At 37.4% G+C, this 25,299-nt stretch overlaps 1 protein-coding gene across 3 annotated transcripts in view; it reads left to right on the top strand.

Moving 5' to 3' along the window:
• The window catches only part of MACROD2 (mono-ADP ribosylhydrolase 2), a 2,249,967-nt gene that overhangs the window by 2,006,628 nt on the left and 218,040 nt on the right, over positions 1–25,299 (top strand). For all 3 annotated transcript variants that reach the window (XM_077115113.1, XM_077115111.1, XM_077115108.1), the window contains exon 9: positions 9,141–9,222. In XM_077115113.1, coding sequence (XP_076971228.1) covers positions 9,141–9,222 — 82 coding nt within the window. The remainder of the gene's footprint in view (positions 1–9,140; positions 9,223–25,299) is intronic.

The following is a 25,299-nucleotide window of genomic DNA, read 5'->3' as shown; positions in this document are numbered from 1 at the left end:
GGAAGGGTGGGACCTCACCCCAGTTGCCCACAGGCTGAATTTGCACAAGCTAGTCCTCCATCAGTCCTTATGTAAAAGGAAGTATTTGCATGCACTCCAGACCTCTGCCCATTAGCCGTTTGTCACTGGGGAAGCAAATTACGTTCATTACAATCCATTCATTCTCCCAGTATCGCTGAACACAGGATAATCTTGGCTGTGTCAGCTGCCCTATGACTGGTAGTTGTGAAAAATGGAGGTCAGGTGCAGGGACAAACCTGCTTCACTGTGTAACCTTCTCAGGGCCAATGGGCGTGATGCTGAAAAAGATTAATAGAATTTATGTCATCTTTAGAGAACATGAAACCCCCAACTGTGGATTAATGGATATCTTGGTGAAAGAACTATGTATTTACTCCTCTATGCGTTGATAGGTGAGCTACAGTTAGCCTCAACAGAAATATGTAGAGAAAATGCCTTTAGAAAATTAGTTTTGGGGGAACTTTTTGACCTCTTAGTCAATGAAAATAGATTTTTGATTGTTGACTGAGATAACTTTCGTAAGACTTTATTTTAGCTTTTTTTGTCGTATAGTATAACATATATACAAAGCAGAGAAATAAAAAAGCAATAGTTTTCAAAGCACTCTTCAACAGTGGTTACAAGGCAGATCCCAGACTTTGTCGTGGGCTCCCATATGATCCTCTCAGATTTTTCCTTCTAGCTGCTCCAGAATATAGGAAACTAGAAGGCTTAAATATTTTTATCATCACAATCAACTTTTTTCTTTCTTTTCTGTGAAAAATAACATATATACAAAAAAGCAATAAATTTCAAAGCACAGCACCACAATTAGTTGTAGACCATACCTCAGAGTTTGACATGGGTTACAGTTCCACAATTTTAGGTTTTTACTTCTAGCTGCTCTAAGATACTGGAAACGAAGAGATATCAATTTAGTGATTCAGCAGTAGCATTCATTTGTTATATCCTATCTTCTCTGTATAATTCCACCATCACCTTTGATCTTTCTATCACGGTTTTTAGGGGTGTGTGGGCTATGCCCATTCCAAATTTTTCATGTTGGTATGGTCTGTCACTAACATGGGTTTGGGAGATGGAACTATCTGATGTTCTGTAGAGGCTGGGCCCTCTAGGTTTCAGGACTTATCTGGTCCAGGAATTCATCTAGAGGTTGTAGGTTTCTGGAAATTTATACTAGTGCATGGAACCCTTGTGGGGATCTTATATATTGCCCTAGGTGTTCCTTAGGATTCGCTGGAATGGTCCTGGTTGGGGTTTGGCAGGTTATGATAGGTAGCTTGCATAAGAGCAACCTCCAGAGTAACCTCTCGACTCTATTTGAACTCTCTCTGCCGCTGATACTTTATTAGTTATAGTTCTTTTCCCCCTTTTGGTCAGGATGGAATTGTTGATCCCATGGGGCCAGGGCTGGACTCATCCCTGAGAGTCGTCTCCCACATCACAGGGAGACTTTCACCCCTGGATGTCATGTCCCACACAGTGGGGAGGGCAATGATTCCACTTCCAGAGTTGGGCTTAGAGAGACTGAGGCCACATCTGAGTAACAAAAGAGGTCCTCCAGAAGTAACTCTTAGCATACCTATACATAAGCTAAGCTTCTCTGTTACCTATATAAGCTTCATAAGAGTAAGCTTCATGATCAAGGGCTTGGCCTATTGATTTGGGTGTCCCTAAAGTTTGACAGACATAGTATCAGGGGATTTCTTGATGATATACTTTAATAGTTTCACATTTTTTCTCCCATCCCTCAAGAGACTTTGCCAATACTTTTTGATTATCTGCTTAGTATACTCTAGAATATATCCAGGCATCACATTAGGCTATACAGGATTAAAGGACCTCTTTCTTATTCTGGGCTCCCTGTGTTTCAATTGTTCAAATGAGCTATACAGATAGGTTGAGTTAGATTATGTAGTACAGAAAATTTCAGTTCCAGACCAAATAAACCTTTCTTCCTTTGGTCTCAAAGAGTATATGTGGTTCTAAAATATAGGCATTGTCTTCCTTACCCCTGTGTTCTAAATTACTTTAACCCCAACCTGATTGGCTTCATTCTCATCTCTAAATATCAGGTTATATATACATGATAAAACAGCTTCTTGAAATCCAGAAACAATAGTTACCACTCCAGACTAAATGTGTGTACTATAAAAGCTTACATCTAAGTTCTTTTTTCTTGTAAGCCCATAAGACTTTGAACTTAAAAAGTTCCTTACCAAGTTTTTTACATACATACAGAAAAAAAATACAAGTACTTGGTGCACAGATGCTAACTTTGTGAACTTTCAAATGAACACATCCTTGGAACTGGTATCCAGGTCAAGGAACCAGCACCCCAGGCACTCCCTAGGTCCTTTCTCAAGAACTCTCACCTCAGAGTAAATATTATTAAAAAAATTTTTAGCATTATAGATTATTTTGCCTGTTTTATAGACGTGGAATCATCCAATGTGCATTATTTTTTCTGGAATCTTCCATTCAACATTATGTTTGTGAATTTCATCTATATTGTTATATATAGTTGTAAAATTTTCATTCTCATTGCTTTGTAATATTCCATTCTGTGAATAGATTACAACTTAATTATCCATTCTACAATTTATGGGGTTTTAAGTAGATTCCAATTTGGGAATATTACAAATAACACTGCTATGAATGTTCTGGATGTGTCTTTTGGCAAACATGTGTGTATCTCTGCTGGGTGCCTACCCTGGGGTGAAACTGCAAGATTGAATATGCATATGCATATATTCAACCAATTTAGTAGATGCTTCCAAATAGTTTCCCATAGTCACACCAAGTTTTGTTCCCAGAAACAGTATATGAAAGTTCTAGTGAATCCATATCCTTGCCAATGCTTGATATTATTTTTCATTTATAAAGCTTTTAAATTTTAATGCATCCTAGTATATGGCACATTATTGTTGCTATTGTGAAACTAATAAATATTTTATATGTCAACATCAGTACTGAGCTGAGAAGTCATTGTACTCAATATAGTATTGTTGGATAAAAGGACGCAGGTGACAAGAAATGACTCATACCTTTATATAGTGATTTTCTACTTTACCAAAGCACTCAGGTTCTTCTATAATTCTGTTCTCAAGTCTTATGTCAAACATGAAGGAAAAATCTACCTCCTAATGGCATAAGTTGGTTCTAGAACTAAATACCTCTGAGAAATTTCTGCCACATACCTACATTTTAGTGAAATCTGTTTACCTAAACATTTGTTCTACAAATATTGACAGAGTTCCTATTAGGTGTCAGGACCTATGTCATGCCTTGGGAATGCAAAGATTAGTATGACCCAACTCTTCGTATAGTTCTAGTTTAAGGTATAATGAGAACTAAAGTCAGGCTATTAATTCCCATTTATATTAATGCTGCCCTTTGTATTATTTGCCATTATTTTTTTAGACTGGGAATCCATTGGAGTTGTTGACAGCTGTTAACAAAAAAGAGGGGGGCCATTTTAAATACAAAATGTTCTTTTAACTTCAGAAGTGTGATGCACTCTTTAGGAAGTTCACCGAGATGTCATGTTGAAAAAAGTAATTGGAATTTGAGTAGACATGACAAGTTACAAACCTCCAAAGGAAAAGACATTATTTTTTGTACTTCATTGTGTTCCTTTATGTGATATTCAATGAAATAATATTAAACGTTACATCAGTTGGGGTTTAATTGATGAAGCAGAACCTTGTAAGTGATATGGAATAAGTATTACAGGAAATAGATTGTATTCCATTGTGGAAGAATGCCCAGAAGGAATTAGTCGGCTAAGCAGAGAAATCCACTAACCAGGGACCCAAAACAGAGCTGGCAAAGAAGTCTTTGGAAGGCTGTTATCTCTGCATCTGACAGGCCTGAAGTAACTGTATGATAATAGAGTAGGTGATCAAGGGGAAAGCTGGTTGCAAAGTGGGAGAGAGCAGGACAAAATGGAGCCCTTGAAGGAACTGGAACCCACAGGGACAAACCAGGATGTGCATCGGTCTCCAGCTACTTTGAACCCCAAAACTCCAATATCCTGTACAAGGAGTTGGTGTTTTTTGTTGCAGAGCTGCATGTGTACCCCTCCCAGAACTCAGGGAGTCAGGGGATAAGGAATACCTGCAGAAACTGGAGAAGCTATAGGCTCAGCTGCTACCTGACACTCAGGTGAGCCAGCAGATGATAGACACTGTGCACGACCTACCACAAAGCCTGATGTCCTACATCTACCTTCTTATTATAGTGGCTTTCCAAATTTCATGCAAATTCCTCTGTGCCCCACCCAAAGCCAGAACCGTTCAGAGAAATGGAGTTCCAGTTTAATTAAGTTGACACAGTATACAACTACCACAGATAAAGATTATCCCTGAATTATGGAAAAGGAAAAAACTATAGAAATAATAGAGTTTAATCTGTTTTTTTTTTAATATAGATATGAAAACTGGTACCTAAAAGGATGATGGCTTGTCCAATGTCACAAGCTAGTGACAAGCCTAGACACTCAATCCAATGTGTTTCCGTCTGGATGATATCACAGAAAGTTTTCTGGATGTGCAATTAGGACCCCTGAATTCTTGCTGCTTTTTATTTGTTTGGCCTTGGGCAAATTTCATAATTTGTGGGTTTGAGTTTTCTTATGAGAGAATGCCACATAGGTGAGGCCCAACATATAGAAGGTGCTCATTTAATATCTGATGAATGAATTAATGAATGCAGTCTTTCAGGAAGTAACCTTTTACAAAATTGTCTAATAGAAAAGTCAAAGTAAAACATGTTGCTAGACCTCAGTATGGATACATTCTTATAGGTTCTCAAGAAATTAACCTGGGACTAGAATGTACCACGTTGGGCCTTCCTTCTTTGCACAGGTTAGGTTTCCAAACTTTGAACCATGGAGCAATCAATTTTCTGTATCCTTCTTGTTATTCCATTGTGGCTTCCACTTGGTACATTCAGTGTGAGCTTTTCAACAGGGGTCAAATACTATATAGATGGGGAGATAAAAAAAAAAACAGGCTCTGAAAGATGGTGTTGGAAGAAACAGTAAGAATGTCAGATTTCTAATTATACGCTTTTATGTTTTTCTCATGAATTTGCAATTTGGGCAGGGTTCATCAGGAACAGCTCATCAAGGCCCCAAGTGGTATCAGCTGGGGTGGTTCAAAGGCCAGGAACTGAAATCATCTCAAGTTCACCTCTTATGTGCCTGGACTTCAGCAAGGGTTGTTGGCCAATAGCCATGGACCCTCTGGATGGTCTCTCTGCTTCCCCATGGCTTAGTGTTTGGGTATCAGGTGCAAATATCCCAAGAGAACCAGGAAGAAATTGAATTATCATCTATGACATGGCCTCAGAAGTCATGTAACATAATTTCTGCCATAGTTGCAAGCCCTCCTGAATTTAAGAAGAAGAAATATAGATTCCAGTTATCAATAAGAGGAGTACTAATATCACCTTGTGTATTGGTCAGAGTTCTCTCTGGAAACAGAACCAACAGGAGATTTCTGTAGATAGTATGAGATTTTATAAAAGTGTCATATGCAACTGTGGGGATTCACAAGTCCAAATTCCATAGGGAAGACTGCAAGCTGGCATTCTGAACATCTTTGATGAATATCCTAGGAGAGGCTAGCTAACTGCAGTAGAGATGCAAATTCTCTCTTCTGACTGCTGAAGTTGTCACTTCCCCCTTGAAAGCCTTCAGCTGGTTGCATTAAATATCTCTCATTACAGAAGACATTCGCTTTAGATAATCATAGATATGATCAGCTGTGGATGCAATCAACTGACTGATGATTTAAATCCACCAAACGTCCTTGTAGTAATGGTTAGGCCAGTGCTTACTTGACCAGAAAACTGGGCACCATCCCCTGGCCAAGTTGACACATGAAACAAACCATCATACATTGTAAGAAGAGTCTATGGAATTGGAGAACTTATGGAATGCCATCTTGGAAAACATAGTCTGCCAGTCAGTGATCAATATCCATGGTGAGTTTATAAGCACAGAGCTTGTCTACTGAATGAGCTATTGTCCAACAAAAACCCCAGTGAATATTTGTGCACACATATAAAAAATGTATATACCTATACATATATAATGAGAATTTGGTATACAAGTTTAATTATTGGATCCAACTTGCTTCCAAGTATTTTCAGTTTATGCCTAAGGGTAAGAGTAGGGTACTGGGCCCCTCAATTATTATAAAATAAAAGTGCTTCACCCTCATTGTCCATCTCTCCTGGAAAATAAATCAGCCTGATGAATTTTGTACTCATATTATTTCCATGGTAACAAAGCATAAAGTGCTAAGAAATGGATTGTAACTTCTTACAATATTTTAAAGTTAGTATATGGTCTTTGATGTTAATAAGTGTGGTAGAATGTATTATGTATAACAATTTAGACATGTTCTTAATCTTAGTCTATGTTCCTGTGGGTGTGAACCCGTTGTAAATAGATCTCCTGAAAATGTTATTTTTAGTTAAGGTGTGGCCCATCAAAATGAAAATGGGTCTTGGTCTGGATTATTAGAGGATTTATAAAGATAAAGTCATAGGGAGGAGCCAAAAGCTGAAAGTTGGTAGGAATCCAAAAGAGAAAAGAAAGGACATCACCATCTGAACATGAGGCAGGGATTCAAGCCAAGAAACCCCAAGGATTGTGACAAACAAGCACCAGAATGCTACCAACCCAGGGAAGAAGCCAGCCTTCAGCCTCTGAAACCCTAAACCAATACATTCCCAGCCCAGCAATCCAATACAACAAGAATACTTAATAATACCATTAATGTTAAAACATACAAACACAAAAGAAACATGTATGTTTATAAAAATCAACTCCTTGAATTTTTACCAAATGATCTTCAAAAATGGGGGGGAATGGATAGAAAGGAGACTGTCTAGCTGGTGTCCTTAGATCTGCTTTGAGCCAAATCTTCATGATTTAATTTGTAATATCAGCCCAGTGACTAGGATTAATCTGATCACTGAAGTCTGGAGAAAAATCGACAGTCGTGGGTAGGGAAGTGAGAATAGTTATGGTGTTTGGAAACTACAAGTAGACCAATGTCATTGAGAGGTGAGTATGTCTAAGGGAAGAGAACAAGGCTGAACACAGAGTCCTATTTATTAATTTTAGGGCTTTTAATTATGAAATATTTCTTATATACTTTTCTCTATATATTTGAAACACAAAAAGTATAGAAAATAGTATGGATATCCACATAATTACTCCTATAGTTAATAGCTATTAGCCAATTGCCATCTTTTTCTCAAATCTCTTTTCTTTCTAAATTAATAAAGTATTAACTATTCAGTTGAAATCCTACCTCTTTGCCCCTTTACCCTCCCTCTCTCCCCAGAAATAATCAGCATTCCTATGTATGTTTCTGTATATTAGCACTTAGGAATGAATCCCTATACCTTTGTACTTTTATGTTTTCAAAATTTGTAGAAATGGTGTCATAGAGTATTTGTGCTTTGGTAACTTGTCTCTATCCCTCAACATTATGATGCTGAGTTTTACCCACAGGGCATAAATATATCAGTGTCTCATTGGGAAAGTGGAGATGTGCATTTGATATTGCATAGAATTTGTCATTTATAGTTCCTCTTTAAAATGGGTGGGCCACGATGGCTCAGCAGGCAGAGTTCTCACCTGCCATGCCAGAGACCCAGGTTCAATTCCTGGTGCCTGCCCATGTGAAAAAAAAAAAAAAAAAAAAAAGCAAACAAAAAATTTATAGTTCCACCAGAGAGTGAATTGATGGTGACAGTTCTTGCATTTGTAGAAAATGTTAATGATATGCAGACCATTGTGGACAGCAGACACTGAAGTAAATACAGGAAAAAGAAACCATTGTTATTTGTACTTTGGTCCTTTCATTTCTGAAGCCCAAGTGCTTCCTATTGCAATCCATGTGATATGGGGGCTATGTGCGCGTTGGTGATTTTACCATGGAAATGCAGTGATTCCCTAGAAGGAGGTCTATCCTACGTGGGGTCTAGGCTTATACTGGATATTAGGGGCCCTACATCTCTGGGCTTCCATCGGTGGATCCTGGTGAATCCTTGTGACCCAGTCCTCCCTCCTGTTCCCTGTAGATCTACTCTCCTAAAGGGAACCATTGGGCTTGACTAGCGTGGACCCATATTCCGAAGAATTGGAGAGCTGGGGGGTTAGGTAGATGACATTCATTTGGATTCTTTCTTGTCCTGTCCATACTCACCTCATTTCCATTCTTAACTGCCTTGAGAAATGCCTTACTTAATGCCCTATTCAATTTGCCAGTCACAATTTAACAGATTGTTTGAGTAATTTTAGACTTTGTATATCATTAAAATAAAGGAATTTATTTTCAGGTGATGAAACTGAATCACTTACTTAATGTCAGATATATATGAACTATGATGTGTACACCTTCACTCTTCTCTATTTACCAGATTGCTGTCTGTTTCAAAGATAGTCTATGTGCGGAAGCTCTCCCAAAGCCTAATAAAGACCAGACACACATTTTACCCTTGAGGCAGCATTTACTTATTTGATAATACCCACTGAATTAAACCTTATCTTGATCTCTTGTCACTGTCAACTAATTATATATTATTTCTGTTGCATTCCCAAGATATTAAGCTAAAAGCAAGTGACTTCATGCAAATGAAACTGCAGGGAAGGTTTTTAGGCTGTGTTCAAGTACTAATAGGTTTGATAAATACATTTGTTTAACAAGAATAGGAAAAAGAGCCCTTTTGTTCACTGACATACTTTATTGTCATTCTGCTGTGCACCCTCGTGCAGTTGTTTTATAGGACGTGTAGTCTAGGTATCCTGTTGAAATATCAGATCTTATTTGTAATTTGCTTCAAAGTGGCTTGTTGTCATTTATTATTTCATATTTGATTTATATAAAATCTTCCCACTAAAGAGCCCATGGTTTTATTTACATAAAGAGAAATGTACACACACACACTGAGGAAACCTCAATGCTCTAATGTAATTAGCTGTATAACACCAAAAATCTATATGAAGCTTTCTCATTTGTTTTCGTTCCAAGATCATGTTCTAGGAAGGCAGTCACCACATTTTCTTTCATTTTGTGCGTCTTGTTTGCCTCTAGGTGGATCGGATCATCTTCTGTGTCTTCTTAGAAGTCGACTTCAAAATCTACAAAAAGAAAATGAGTGAGTTTTTCCCTGTAGGTGAGTAAAGTGATTTGGTTCCTTTGGAAGTGAGAACTGAAAAAGACATCACTTATATTTCTACCTCGTTTTACATCTTAAAAGCTGTTACCTATTTAATTTCCACACACCAGTCACCTGTGTCAGCTTAGATTAGGAATTTTAAGAATGGAAAGAGGTGACAAGAAATCTAGACTCTAGACCTCTTGGTCCTACTAGTCATTGTGAGGACTTGGGTCAGTGAATTCATGTCTCAGGCCTCAGTTTCTCACATCAAAAATAAGGGGCTGGATCAAATTACTTCTAGCTCTAAATTGCTTCATCTGTGATTTCCTTCCCCACACTTCTGAATTTTCATGTCCTTGCACCTGTTGAGCATTTGTTGGAAATGGTGAGGAGTTAGAACGTTCATTAAATGTGCCATTAGTTAGATTTGGTTTATTTGAGAATTTCCCCCCGACACACACTCTCTATTCCTGCGTCTTAAAGCTAAAGCTCATTTATTGCCTTGTTATTTTTATGGCGCTGTGAATGTTATAGTGCCCAAAGTGTTTTTCTTAGCCACCGTGGAACCATTTCCAAGAAGTTCAAAGTCACTATGAGCATGGTTGACATGCTTTTCTGAGAGCTTCATTTTGAGTTTCATGTCTATTTGAACTGGCCTTTCAAGCAAGGAGTGCCTTAGGCAGGTAAGGAAGAGTGAATGAAGGGTTGTTGGTGGCCAGTTCCCATCAAGGTAGCTTATCAATGCCTAACAAGGAGGAGCATGCTTTGCCAGTTGATCAAGGACATGGTGACTGTTCATAGCAGTGCAGAATGCTGGAGGAGATGTGCAGGCCTACTAATTTTCACAGTAGACTAAATTCTCCTGAGTAATTAGAAATCCTTCTCCCTACTGTTGTATTTGGAAGGTGAATCAACTAAATGTATCTAATCTGGATCTTTACAGTATTTCCTTAACTGGAATGTAATGTCATCAATTCCAAAAAGACTCCTTTGGGTTGTGGAGAAGGGGCTTGTGGTTGTGGTCTTTTCTCCTCTTCCTTCTATACTCTCTTCTCCTCCTCCCTTTCTTCTTTCCCCTTTCAGCACTTTTTGAGCAATAGGAGGTTTCGCAAAGTGTTAGCACATAATAGCTATTTAATAAGTAGTTGTTGATATGGGGTGAATTTAGTAGAGTCTTCTAGCCATAATCCAATGGTTTGTTTTTTTCTGTTTCATCTCATTGTTCCATCCTTACTCTTGAATTCCTTCAAATCTCTGTGAGCTGATTGTTGCCTATATTTTTAAGTATTCTTTTTTTTATTAATTAAAAAAATTAACTAACACAACATTTAGAAATCATTCCATTCTACATATACAATCAGTAATTCTTAATATCATCACATAGATGCATATTCATAATTTCTTAGTACATTTGCATTGATTTAGAAAAAGAAATAGAAAGACAACAGAAAAAGAAATAAAACGATAATAGGGAGAAAAAAATAAAAAAAATAAAAAATAAAAGAAGAAAAAAAAACTATACCTCAGATGCAGCTTCATTCAGTGTTTTAACCTAATTACATTACAATTAGGTAGTATTGTGCTGTCCATTTCTGAGTTTTTGCATCCAGTCTTGTTGTACAGTCTGTATCCCTTCAGCTCCAATTACCCATTATCTTACCCTATTTCTATCTCCTGATGGTCTCTGTTACCAATGACACATTCCAAGTTTATTCTCGAATGTTGGTTCACATCAGTGGGACCATACAGTATTTGTCCTTTAGTTTTTGGCTATTCTCACTCAGCATAATATTCTCTAGGTCCATCCATGTTATTACATGCTTCATAAGTTTATTCTGTCTTAAAGCTGCATAATAATCCATCGTATGTATATACCACAGTTTGTTTAGCCACTCGTCTGTTGATGGACATTTTGGCTGTTTCCATCTCTTTGCAATTGTAAATAATGCTGCTATAAACATTGGTGTGCAAATGTCCGTTTGTGTCTTTGCCCATAAGTCCTCTGAGTAGATACCTAGCAATGGTATTGCTGGGTCGTATGGCAATTCTATATTCAGCTTTTTGAGGAACTGCCAAACTGCCTTCCACAGTCGTTGCACCATTTGACATTCCCACCAACAGTGGATAAGTGTGCCTCTTTCTCCGCATCCTCTCCAGCACTTCTCATTTTCTGTTTTGTTGATAATGGCCATTCTGGTGGGTGTGAGATGATATCTCATTGTGGTTTTGATTTGCATTTCTCTAATGGCCAGGGACATTGAGCATCTCTTCATGTGCCTTTTGACCATTTGTATTTCCTCTTCTGAGAGGCATCTGTTCAAGTCTTTTTCCCATTCTGTAATTGGATCAGCTGTCTTTTTGTTGTTGAGTTGAATAATCTCTTTATAAATTCTGGATACTAGACCTTTATCTGATATGTCATTTCCAAATATTGTCTCCCATTGTGTAGGCTGTCTTTCTACTTTCTTGATGAAGTTCTTTGATGCACAAAAGTGTTTAATTTTGAGGAGCTCCCATTTATTTATTTATTTCTTCAGTGCTCTTGCTTTAGGTTTAAGGTCCATAAAAACACCTCCAATTGTAAGAGTCATAAGATATCTCCCTACATTTTCCTCTAACTGTTTTATGGTCTTAGACCTAATGTTTAGATCTTTGATCCATTTTGAGTTAACTTTTGTATAGAGTGTGAGATACGGGTCCTCTTTCATTCTTTTGCATATGGATATCCAGTTCTCTAGGCACCATTTATTGAAGAGACTGTTCTGTCCCAGGTGAGTTGGCTTGACTGCCTTATCAAAGATCAAATGTCCATAGATGAGAGGGTCTATATCTGAGCACTCTATTTGATTCCATTGGTCGATATATCTATCTTTATGCCAGTACCATGCTGTTTTGACCACTGTGGCTTCATAATATGCCTTAAAGTCAGGCAGCGTGAGACCTCCAGCTTCGTTTTTTTTCCTCAAGATACGTTTAGCAATTCGGGGCACCCTGCCCTTCCAGATAAATTTGCTTATTGGTTTTTCTATTTCTGAAAAATAAGTTGTTGGGATTTTGATTGGTATTGCGTTGAATCTGTAAATCAATTTAGGTAGGATTGACATCTTAATTATATTTAGTCTTCCAATCCATGAACACGGTATGCCCTTCCATCTATTTAGGTCTTGTGATTTCTTTTAACAGTTTCTTGTAGTTTTCTTTGTATAGGTCTTTTGTCTCTTTAGTTAAGTTTATTCCTAGGTATTTTATTCTTTTAGTTGCAATTGTAAATGGAATTCATTTCTTGATTTCCCCCTCAGCTTGTTCATTGCTAGTGTATAGAAACACTACTGATTTTTGAATGTTGATCTTGTAACCTGCTACTTTGCTGTATTCATTTATTAGCTCTAGTAGTTTTGCTGTGGATTTTTCAGGGTTTTCGATGTATAGTATCATATCATCTGCAAACAGTGATAGTTTTACTTCTTCCTTTCCAATTTTGATGCCTTGTATTTCTTTTTCTTGTCTAATTACTCTGGCTAGAACCTCCAACACGATGTTGAATAACAGTGGTGATAGTGGACATCCTTGTCTTGTTCCTGATCTTAGGGCGAAAGTTTTCAATTTTTCCCCATTGAGGATGATATTAGCTGTGGGTTTTTCATATATTCCCTCTATCATTTTAAGGAAGTTCCCTTGTATTCCTATCCTTTGAAGTGTTTTCAACAGGAAAGGATGTTGAATCTTGTCAAATGCCTTCTCTGCATCAATTGAGATGATCATGTGATTTTTCTGCTTTGATTTGTTGATATGGTGTGTTACATTAATTGATTTTCTTATGTTGAACCATCCTTGCATACCTGGGATGAATCCTACTTGGTTATGATGTATAATTCTTTTAATGTGTTGTTGGATTCGATTTGCTAGAATTTTGTTGAGGATTTTTGCATCTATATTCATTAGAGAGATTGGTCTGTAGTTTTCTTTTTTTGTAATATGTTTGCCTGGTTTTGGTATGAGGGTGATGTTGGCTTCATAGAATGAATTAGGTAGCTTTCCCTCCACTTCAATTTTTTTGAAGAGTTTGAGCAAGGTTGGTACTAATTCTTTCTGAAATGTTTGGTAGAATTCACATGTGAAGCCGTCTGGCCCTGGGCTTTTCTTTTTGGGAAGCTTTTGAATGACTGATTCAATTTCTTTACTTGTGATTGGTTTGTTGAGATCATCTATTTCTACTTGAGTCAAAGTTGGTTGTTCATGCCTTTCTAGGAACTTGTCCATTTCATCTGCATTGTTATATTTATTAGCATAGAGTTGTTCATAGTATCCTGTTATTACGTCCTTTATTTCTGTGAGGTCAGTGGTTATGTCTCCTCTTCCATTTCTGATCTTATTTATTTGCGTCCTCTCTCTTCTTCTTTTTGTCAGTCTTGCTAAGGGCCCATCAATCTTGTTGATTTTCTCATAGAACCAACTTCTGGTCTTATTGATTTTCTGTATTGTTTTCATGTTTTCAATTTCATTTATTTCTGCTCTAATCTTTGTTATTTCTTTCCTTTTGCTTGCTTTGGGGTTAGTTTCCTGTTCTTTCTCCTGTTCTTTCTCCAGTTCTTCCAAGTGGACAGTTAATTCCCAAATTTTTGCCCTTTCTTCTTTTTTGATATAGGCATTTAGGGCAATAAATTTCCCTCTTAGCACTGCCTTTGCTGTGTCCCATAGGTTTTGATATGTTGTGTTTTCATTTTCATTCGCCTCAAGATATTTACTGATTTCTCTTGTAATTTCTTCCTTGACCCACTGATTGTTTAAGAGTGTGTTGTTGATCCTCCACGTATTTGTGAATTTTCTGGCACTCTGCCTATTTTGATTTCCAACTTCATTCCTTTATGATATGTGAAAGTGTTGTGTATGATTTCAATCTTTTTAAATTTGTTGAGACTTCCTTTGTGACCCCGCATATGGTCTATCTTTGAGAATGATCCATGAGCACTTGAGAAAAAGGTGTGTCCTGCTGTTGTGGGGTGTAATGTCCTATAAATGTCTGTTAAGTCTAGCTCATTTATTGTAATATTCAAATTCTCAGTTTCTTTATTGATCTTCTGTCTAGATGTTCTGTCCATTGATGAGAGTGGGGAATTGAAATCTCCAACTATTATGGTAGATGTGTCTATTTCCCTTTTCAGTATTTGCAGTGTATTCCTCACGTATTTTGGGGCATTCTGGTTCGGTGCATAAATAGTTATGATTGTTATGTTTTCTTGTTGAATTGTTTCTGTTATTAGTAGATAGTATCCCTCTTTGTCTCTTTTAACTGTTTTACATTTGAAGTCTAAATTGTTGGATATTAGTATAGCTACTCCTGCTCTTTTCTGGTTGTTACTTGCATGAAATATCTTTTCCCAACCTTTCACTTTCAACCTATGTTTATCTTTGGGTCTAAGATGTGCTTCTTGTAGACAGCATATAGAAGGATCCTGTTTTTTAATCCATTCTGCCAGTCTATGTCTTTTGATTGGGGAATTCAGTGCATTAACACTTAGTGCTATTACTGTTTGGGTAATACTTTCCTCTACCATTTTGCCTTTTGTATTATATATACCATATCTAATTTTCCTTCTTTCTACACTCTTCTCCACACCTCTCTCTTCTGTCTTTTCATATCTGACTCTAGTGCTCCCTTTAGTATTTCTTGCAGAGCTGGTTTCTTGGTCACAAATTCTCTCAGTGACTTTTTGTCTGAAAATGTTTTAAATTCTCCCTCATTTTTTGAAGGACAGTTTTGCTGGATATAGAAGTCTTAGTTGGCAGTTTTCCTCTTTTAGTAATTTAAATATATCATCCCACTGTCTTCTTGCCTCCATGGTTTCTGCTGAGAAATCTACACATAGTCTTATTGGGTTTCCCTTGTGTGTGATGGATTGTTTTTCTCTTGCTGCTTTCAAGATCCTCTCTTTATCTTTGACCTCTGACATTCTAACTAGTAAGTGTCTTGGAGAACGCCTATTTGGGTCTAATATCTTTGGGGTGTGCTGCACTTCTTGGATCTGTAATTTTAGGTCTTTCATAAGAGTTGGGAAATTTTCAGTGAAAATTTCTTCCATTAGTTTTTCTCCTCCTTTTCCCTTCTCTTCTCCTTCTGGGACACCCATAACACGTATATTTGTGCGCTTCATATTATCATTCAATTCCCTGAGCCCCTGCTCAAATTTTTCCATTCTTTTCCCTATAGTTTCTGTTTCTTTTGGGATTTCAGATGTTCCATCCTCCAGTTCACTAATTCTAACCTCTGTCTCTTGAAATCTACCATTGTAGGTTTCCGTTGTTTTTTTCATCTCTTCTACTGTATCTTTCATTACCATAAGTTCTGTGATTTGTTTTTTCAGACCTTCCATTTCTTCTTTTTGTTCATCCCTTGCCTCTTCATGTCCTCCCTCAATTTATTGATTTGGTTTTTGAAGAGGTTTTCCATTTCTGTTCGTATATTCAAAATTAGTTGTCTCAACTCCTGTATCTCATTTGAGCTATTGGTTTGTTCCTTTGACTGGACCATATCTTCAATTTTCCTGGTGTGATTTGTTATTTTTTGCTGGTGTCTGTACATTAAATCAGATTTTCCTGAGTGTGAGACACAGCAGGTTGAAAGATTTTCCTGTGAAGTCTCTGGACTCTGTTTTTTTTATCCTGCCGAGTAGGTGGCGCTTGTCTGTCTGCAAGTCCCACCAGCAAAAGATGGTGTGGCTCCTTTATTAATGCCACTATTGGTGTTTGGTTGGACCCAGTCCCTGCCACTGTCGGAAACTCCTTCCTCTCCCTCTGGGCAGCCGCCTATGGGGGAGGGGTGACGGTCGCCGGCCGCCGCGGCCTGGGGAACTCACCACCGGACCGGGAAGCCGGCTGTGGGGAGGGGCACCAGTCGCCGCCGCCTGGGAAGCTCGCCAATCCGAGACCCACCCCCGGACTGGGAAGCCACCCATGGGGGAGGGGCGCCGGTTGCCGGCCGCCACGTCTTGGGGAGCCCGCTGATCTGAGACTCGTAGCCGGTCTGGGAAGCTGCCCACAAAAGAGGGGCGCTGGCCGCCGCGGCTTGGGAAACTTGCCTCTCTGAGACTCTCAGCCAGTCCGGGAAGGAGGGAGGGAGGGGCACCGGCCGCCAGCTGCCACGGCCCAGGGAAGTGCACGCCGCGGCCTGGGGAAGCGCGTGCCGCTCGGGGAGCTCACTGCAGCGGAGTCTCGCAGATGGTCTAGCCAGTCCAGACTGGGGTACACTGTGTGTCTGTTCCCTGCCATGGCCCCGGGAGCTGTTCTGCACTGTTTCTGGTCACCTAGTAGTTGCTCTGAAGGAGGAACTAAGACGCGCATACCTTACTAAACCGCCATCTTGGCCCCCTTTTAAATATTCTTAAAAGAAATTGTTCATAATGTAAAAAAACAAGAATTGCTATGATAAGCCATGTAAATATCCTCAGGTCTTATCAATCTCCCAGCATAATCCATAAGATTTAGAACTCTTTGAAGTGTTTTGAAATAATGATAACATTTTAATTTTTATGTCCCTCTAAAATGAAAACTTGTTCTCATTGTAACATGTGATAAAAAAACAAATGCATAATAATGAACCGTTGGTATAAAAACAAATCTATCCTCTAATAGTCATTTCCAGTGATGAAAACCTAAAATCATCTACAAATAAAAAAAAATAGGACAGGCTTAGTGATCTAGAATATAGCTCTGCAAATAAATTGTTGCTACTTTAAATAAATCCATAAAAGCATCTCAGTACTTGAGCAAGTGAAAAAATGAAATCATCCTGTTTCATATCAGTGCTTGAAGACATATGCCATGCTCATGAAATTATTTCCAGTGCATATTTATAATAGAAAGTATATTTTAAACTAAATGTCAAAGTTGCCCAAAATTGTAGAGTGTTTCTATAATATTGAGGCACCAGCCATTTGTAAATTCTAAATATGCATTATGAAATAAAGGTAAGCTGTAATGGAGTATGTGACTGCTAATATAGATGATATAAATTATCTATCCATAATTTGAATTTATAGTTAATTCATAACTAGACCATCTTTGGGATATAATCTTCCTGACTTCCCATATATTCCTAACAGGCTGACTTGCTCAGAGTATATTTAATGTTCATCATCCTTCCAATGCAATAATGGTAATAGTTTAGACGGGGAAAAAGTCAAATTTTTATGTTTAACTAAATCTCTATCTTCTTGGGTACTTTAATCCCATTTTATATATAAATATCAAAATTGAGAAGTTAAGGCTACATATATGAGAAAAAATAAAACCCAAAAGATCATATTAAACTTAATATACTAACTAATATTAAGAATGGGGCAATAGCTACTATTTTTAGATTATTTACTGTTAGCCAGATATACTGATAAGGAATTTCATAATGCAGTTGTGCTCATCCCAAACCTGCCCCTTAACCTATAAGAGAAAGAAATTTTGCTTTAAGCAGAAAATTCCATTCATATTTATGTGTGCAACACAAAAACTATTGTAAAACTCTAATAGAAAAGAGGCTGAAATTCTCCCTCTGTTCTTAAAAGACTTAGCACATTAATGAGCCATTTGACCCGGTAATATTTTGGGGGCATCTTTTATGTACAGGGTAAGAGGATAAGCCTTATAAAAATTCAAGGAAAGTCAGTGCCATAAGAATGAGCTTGGTATATAGAAAACACATTTTAAAAATGTATGTATGTCCAGGGGATAGGATGATATTATTCATATTTTAAAACTTCAACTTCTCTGTAAGACCAAAGGGAGAGATGTTTATTTGGTGCAAAATTTATATTTTGGGCAGAGCATTCCTAATTTAACTTGTATGGTCAGTTTAGTTGAATACCATAAGTACATGAAATCTTGAATAGGGCATGAGATCTTGTTAGTTTGTCAGGTTATATTCTGTTTCCCCACTTCAAGAATTCCTGATTTTCTTACAAGCAATATCAATAGGTTGAGCCCTCAGTCTTGGGGTTTGCCCCTATGAAACTTCTTTCTACAAAGGATAAGCTAAGCCTACTTAAAATTAGGCCTAAGAGTTACCCAAGAGAACCTCTATTGTTGCTCAGATGTGGCCTCTTTCTCTAAGCCAAATGCCCTCCCCACCTACAAGGGACATGACTTCCAGGGGTGTAAATCTCCCTGGCAATGTGGGACAGAACTCCCGGGCTGAGCTGGGACCTGGCATCATGGGATTGAGAAGGCCTTCTTGACTGAAAGGGGGAAGAGAAATGAGACCAAATACAGTTTCACTGGCTGAGAGATTTCTGAGTCAAGAGGTTATCCCAGAGGTTATTCTTTTTTTTTTTTTTTTTAATATTTTAATTGACAAATCTTCACACACCATACATGGTGTACAATCAATAACTCACAATATCTTACATAATTTTGTATTCATCACTATGATCATTTTTTGGAATATATGTATCACTCCAAAAAAGAAATAAAAAGAAAAAACTCATGCATCCCACACCTCTTACCCCTCCTTCTCATTGTCCACTAGTATTTCCATCTACCCAATTTATTTTATCCCATATCCCCCCAATTATTTATTTATCTTTTATCCATATTTCTTTTATTCATTTGTCCACCCCCTAGATAGAAGAAGCATCAGACACAAAGTTTTCATAATCACACTGTCGCATGGTAAAAGTTGTATCTTTATACAATCATCTTCAAAAATCAAGTCTACTGAAACACAATTCAGAGTTTCAGGTACTTTCTTCCAGCCACTCCAATACACCATAAACTAAAAAGGAATATCTATCTAATGCATTAGGTAATTCTTAGACCTAATTTTGCATAGGCTTAACCTATCTTTGCATGAATAGGTTTCACAGGGGCGAACCCCAAGATCAAGCATTCAGTCTATTGGTTTGGTTGTCCCCACTGTCTGTGAGAATATCAGAAATTCTCCAAATGGTAAAGTTGAATATTTACTCCTTTCTCCCCAGGGGAGACTTTCCCCCCTTTCTCCCAAGGGAACTTTGCCAATATTTCTCTATTCACTGTCCAAGTTGCTCTGTAATATATCAGAACAAACTAACCTGGACAAACCAACAAAATCTCATGCCCTGTTCAAGATTCCATGTATTTATGGTATTCAGCTAAACAAAGATTATACAAGTTGAATTAGGAAATGTACTGTCTAAAATATGAATTTTGGACAAAATAAGCATTTCTCCGTTTGGTCTTACAGAGAAGTTGAAGTTTGAAAATATGGACCATATCATCTTTTACACTGTATTCTGCTCTACCTTAGTCCTAACCAGATCAGCTTCCTTCATAGTTCTAGTCAAAGTCGGGATACTTTCTCAAATTTTTAAACAATTGCCATATGGGATACTGCTACCTTGATAGCTTCAGATCTCTAACTCGGAATCTCAGGTGTTACATAAATACACGAAGTTTCTGGAAACAACCAAGTTATACACAAACAGCTTGGTATCTCAGAATTTAGAAATAACAGTACAACTCCTAAATATATGTGATCGCTATAAGTGTTTACAGTAGAACACTCTACAATAGGCCCCAACCTGATAACCCATGCTCTCAACTTCAGTTCTCTGAGTTTATATATTCTAATTTGTCCATATGAGTAAGGTATGATGATATTTGTCTTTTCTTTCTGACATTTCATTCAACATGCTGTACTCAAGTTTCATTCACCTAGTTGGATTCCTCACAACTTTATTCCTTCTTGGCTGCTCAGTAGTCCCTTGTATGTATACACCATAGTTCTCCCTTCCATTCCTCAGTTGTACCCTTAGGCCACCTCCATTCATTGTGGATCTCAAACACTGCCACCATAAACACCAGTGTCCAAATGTCCATTCCTGTCTCCACACTCATTTCCTCCAGGTATATACTGAGCAAGGAGGTTTTGGGATCATATGGCAACCCTACCCCTAGCCCTGAAGGTTATTATGTATTAGATAGAAATCCCTTTTTAGTTAATGGTGTGATGGAATAGCTAGAGGGAAGTACCTGAAACTATTGAGCTGTGTTCCAATAGCCTTGGTTCTTGAAGATGATTCTATGATGGTATAACTTTTACAGTGTGACTGTGTGATTGTGAAAACCTTGTGTCTATGTTCAGTTTTGTCCAAGTTATGGACAAATGAGTGGAAAATTATGGATAATAAATAAATAAATAATAGAGGGGGTAAGGGATAAATTAAATTGGGTAGATCAAAATTCAGGTGGTCAATGAGAGGGAGGGGTAAGGGTTATGGGCTGTATGAGCTTTTTCTTTGTTCTTTAAACTTCTTTTTCTGGGGTGATGCAGATGTTCTAAGGTTGATCATGGTGATGAATATGCAGCTGTGTGATGATATTGTGAGCCATTGATTGTACAACATGTATGGACTATATGTGTGTGAAAATTTGTCAGTAAAAAATATTTCAAAAATATATGTCAAGTCTTAAATTAGTAGTATATTAAATTAATGCATATAAGAATTGTAAATAAGTTTATAAATTGTAAATTTTACTGGAAATGTGCTTTGTTCTTAGATTTTCTTTTTGTATATAACACAAAGGAACAGCTTAAATCAAATTTGAGAATTACACTTCGACAACACTTAATATTTAAACATATCTTAATGTCTGGCTGAACTACATATTTTTATTGAAATAGTAACAGACATGTTTTCAATGTTTTATTTGAATATGTTCAGACCCCTAATTTTCATACGCTTCACTTTCTTAACACGTTAATGATTTTGTGTATATTGCTTAACCTATGTGTCAGTTTATCATGTGCAAAATACAGATAATATTTACTTCAATAAGACTAAAAATTTATTGAGATAAAATACATGAAGGTATTACAAACACAGTAATGGTCAATTCCAAATATACTAAACAAAAATGCAAATGAATATTCAAAGAACTGTCTGGCTATGAATCATTAACTTTAAGATATTATGTTTACTATTACAATTTTAGAAGTAGGAAGTTCAGCTGTGGTGCCCATTTAAAAAAAAAACACATAGCTCTTATTAGAAAAGCAATACACGCTTTTAGCAAAAAATACATATAAGAAAGAAGAAAACATGAAATATCTGCAATCCTACATGTGGAGATAAATTACATTTTGTTGTTTATCCTTCTGGTTTTTCAAATTGAAGATACAACCAATAGAAATGCTGTTTTAGAACTTGCTGTTTTTCACTTAACACAAGTATGAATATTTTATGCCATCTTATATATTCTAACATATTTTAATGGACCCATTATTTACCAAAATCTTATTATTGGACTTTGTGATTACTTTTGCAAATTGTTTCCTGTTTGTTTATAACTAGTAGTTCCAGGTATCTTTATAGATAAATATTGACACGCATCCAAAATTATTTTTTTAATCCTTTTTTTAGAAATGGACTTACTTTTTCCTCATCTTATTTTGGAGATTGAGGTAAAGGGTCATGAGCTAAGGAATTTGGGTGGCCTCCAAAAGCTGGAGAGGACAAGAAAGTAATTTCTCCCCTTGAGCCTCCAGAAAGGAAGCTCACACAGCACCTTGATTTTTACCAGCCACACCCCCATCCAACTCTGACCTAGGGAACTGTAAGATAACTTTCATTGTTTTAAGCCACTAAGTTTGTGGAAACTTGTTACAGCAGCAATAGAAAACAAATACAACAGTAGTCTTTTAATAAGTAAGAATATCACAAGAAAAAAGATTATCCAGTCTGAAATGTACTTTTTGCCCCCAAAGGGTGCAGTTGATGTGTAGAGAAAATCTACAGAAAGAAAGAATTCACTATTTTCTTTCATTATAAGCATTTACAAAACTCGGTATGTTTGTGCACATTCAACGTGCAAAGGACATATATGTTAAGATTTATATAAAATTTGCTCTATGTGATGTGACATAAATGAGTTGGCTGCCTTCTTAGGAAATGAGGGCTAATAATTTTCACTTGAAGGACCTCAAAGTCTACGAATACATTTTGTTTCTGATGAAAATGCAGTAAGAATTACATGCAGTAAGAAACAAGCAGCAGGCATAGACAGAAGGCAATCTGTCCCTTCAAAAGGGGTGAGTGTGCATGCGTGTAACAAATGCTGATAAACAGCAGGAAAAACAAAGACTTGGGAATGCAAGCCTTGACTAAGCAGGGTTTGATCACATTAGGAAGTTCTGAAAAAAAGAGACAAGACAAAGTGACCCTTTGGAGAAGGGAGGGTGTTGTAGGCATCTTTTCAGAGTCTTTTTGAAAGATCTTTCAAATTTTCTGGTTACACTGGTTTCTGTTCTGTAGTTGAAAACCTTGAGGCAAATGCAAAGCAAAATTTCTTTTGAGGAGCTGTATATGAACAAAGTAATTCCTCAAAAGAAATATAGGTAATTCTCAGACCCAGCAACTGGAAAGCTCAGGCACCCCTCACCATCATTAGTGTTAGTGAAAGACCTCAAGTTATCTCAACAAGAATGTCTAAAAAGATGGACATCTGCTTTTTTTGAAAGATTCTCCTCCCACAGATACCAGTACTTCAAACCAATGGTTTTCAAATTCCACTGTCCAGCACCATCACCTGGAGAGCTTGTTAAAACACCCATTGTTAAGCTCCACCTCCAGAGATTCTAATTGGTAGATGTTTAGTGGGGTCTAATAATTTGCATTTATAATAAGTTTCCAGGTGGGAATGATGCTGCTGACCCAGCGACCACACTTTGAGAATGTTTGCTTTAGACTAGAGTTCTGCTGGTTTTCTTGTTTGCTTATGTTGTTGTACTTCTTTATACTTCCCCAAAAGATGATGCTGATTATGAGGACTCCAGGTAAAGAAGTACGGAAGACAAATCGCAAGTCATTGGAAAACCCATGGTATACTTTGTTTTTCAAAGAAAGAAAGAATATTTGTTACTGGGAGATTAGGTGCTTCTCAGTATATGGGTATAATGATTCAAACAATAATCATTCATATTAATTCTTTTTCCCATCTAAGAAGGTGGGACGGATATGATAGCCCTCAGAATAGGTTGGACACTGCCCTGGGGAGGAGCTTCTGAAGTGTATAAAGCTATCTCTTACCAAAATCGTGTTATTCATGAGAGAAGCTCATTGGTTTTCACATCCATTTTTAGTCAAAATGATTGTCATATTTATGTATTTTGTGCAGTACCCACCAGAGGAATCTGACATGGAGTGATACAGTGAATAAAAATGTCATTCATTATGAAATGAACAACAAAGAGACCCCTTAAGATGAAATGGAGTTTTAGCCTTTCTGTGGTCTATACCTAGGAAGGAGAGGGGATTTTCTGGTATTGGCATTTCTGAACACACAGAACAATACAATCTGATGGATTGCTCTCATTTATGAAAGGGTATTTGTATCGCTTTGGCTAAGAACCTTTTATTTCATTTTTGTCCTCGAACAAAGAAATCTGATGCTTTAAGAACTGTTTAAAAGGGCAGCGGCTCTGTGCCCATGCACCATCAGTCTCTGACAGCTTTCAAATTTTGAATGGCATGAATTCCTATCTCCATAGCCTGTCATCTTTTTAAAAATTATATTGTCTTTTTGGTTCCCAGTTTTAGGAAAAAAAATTCTTGCTAGAAATTTGGTGCATAAATGTGGCTTGAGTGAGCACATTATATAGAATTGTCTGCTTTGCAGCCCAGAACTACTCTGTGCTTGATTTTAACACTAATAATATCAAAATATTGACCTACACTTTGTAGGTCTTTAATGAGTTCTATCATGAAAAAAGATTATCTCAAAAGATGATTCGGCCTCTCCCCTGCTTAAAACTAGTTAATCAGCTTGTAATTTTCAGGAAAAATTTCAAATGGTTCAATTTGGCATGGAAGTACTTCCATCGGTAGCCAGAACAGATCCCTTTAGGCACAGTTCCTTGTAGAACTCCATCCTTTTGCCATCCAGAGCTAGTTGTATTTCTTGACAGCAGCTTACTCTTTCTTATCCATGTGTTTTCACACATGCTTTTCTCTCTGCTTGAATGTGATTGCCCTTGTCTTAGGTTGAGTCACCCAAAAATCAGACCCTGAAACCAGAATTCAAGTGGAATTATTTTATTTGTGAGGTGGTCCCAGGAAACATTGGAGGTGTGCAGGGGAAATGAGACAGGCAAGGAAAGGAGAGCCATAAAGTTAAATCATGAGCCACTCACCACTCACTTGTGGACAAGTGGGACTCAATCCCAATGGGGAACTCAGGGAGATTTATAGAACCAGCTTCTGGATAAGCCCACCTGACAGGTAAGGGAGCTGGGGTACTTCTAAGCAAATCGCACCTGGCTTTGGTGAATGGCTGCCTAGAGTATTAATTCCCTGGCTCATACAGTGTGGGCTCCAATAACTAAAGAAAGCCCTCATGAAAAGACTCAGGGATTGGCAGTCAGGGAACAAGCAGTGAAGTCTCAAGTAATAGGGGTTGTAGGCAGGACACCCTAAACCTCCACTGCAGCCCTTTTTTCCCTGTGACTGACTCCATCTCATTCAGTAGAACTTAGTTTAAGACCTGCCTCTTCTAGAAAGCCTTCATAGACCTTCTCTCATGTTTAACTGCCTCTTGTCTGTTTCCCAGGAGAGCCTGTGCCTGCTACCTCAGAGAATCTGTTACTGTCTACTTTGATTGTTGTTTACTTTCCTATTTCACTCACTTATTTTTGAGCTCCTTGAGGGAAGGGATTATCTTTAGGGCCTAGCACAGTTCTGATGTGCGATCAATAAATGGTTGTTTAGTAGTAAAAGTAGCAGTAATGATATAATAGTGCCAAGAGTAGCAGCTAATATTTATTGAAAGCTCATTACGTGCAAAGGGGACTTTGACTCTTTATCTTAACTCCAGAAGCTGCAACAACTGTTTTTGTTCCCTTTGAAATTCCAGGGGTCCTGATATTTTCCAGGAGACTTTTAGAGTGTCCTGGAAAATAAAATTCTGCTTAAATACATTAAGTTCAAGCAAGAATCTATGAAGACTTAGTTTTGTCTTCTGATAATCCTTTCATTAGAAAATTATATTTCTAAGGAATAAGTATTCTTTTTCTCCAAATTGTGTTCATAAAAAGGATGAAAGAAATAAAACTGTATAGATCTAACAATG

This window comes from Tamandua tetradactyla, chromosome 1 (assembly GCF_023851605.1).
Source record: "Tamandua tetradactyla isolate mTamTet1 chromosome 1, mTamTet1.pri, whole genome shotgun sequence".
In the NCBI taxonomy this organism is placed as follows: Eukaryota; Metazoa; Chordata; class Mammalia; order Pilosa; family Myrmecophagidae; genus Tamandua; species Tamandua tetradactyla.
The sequence above is the reverse complement of the archived record's forward strand: the minus strand, read 5'-3'. Positions and strand labels throughout refer to the sequence as shown.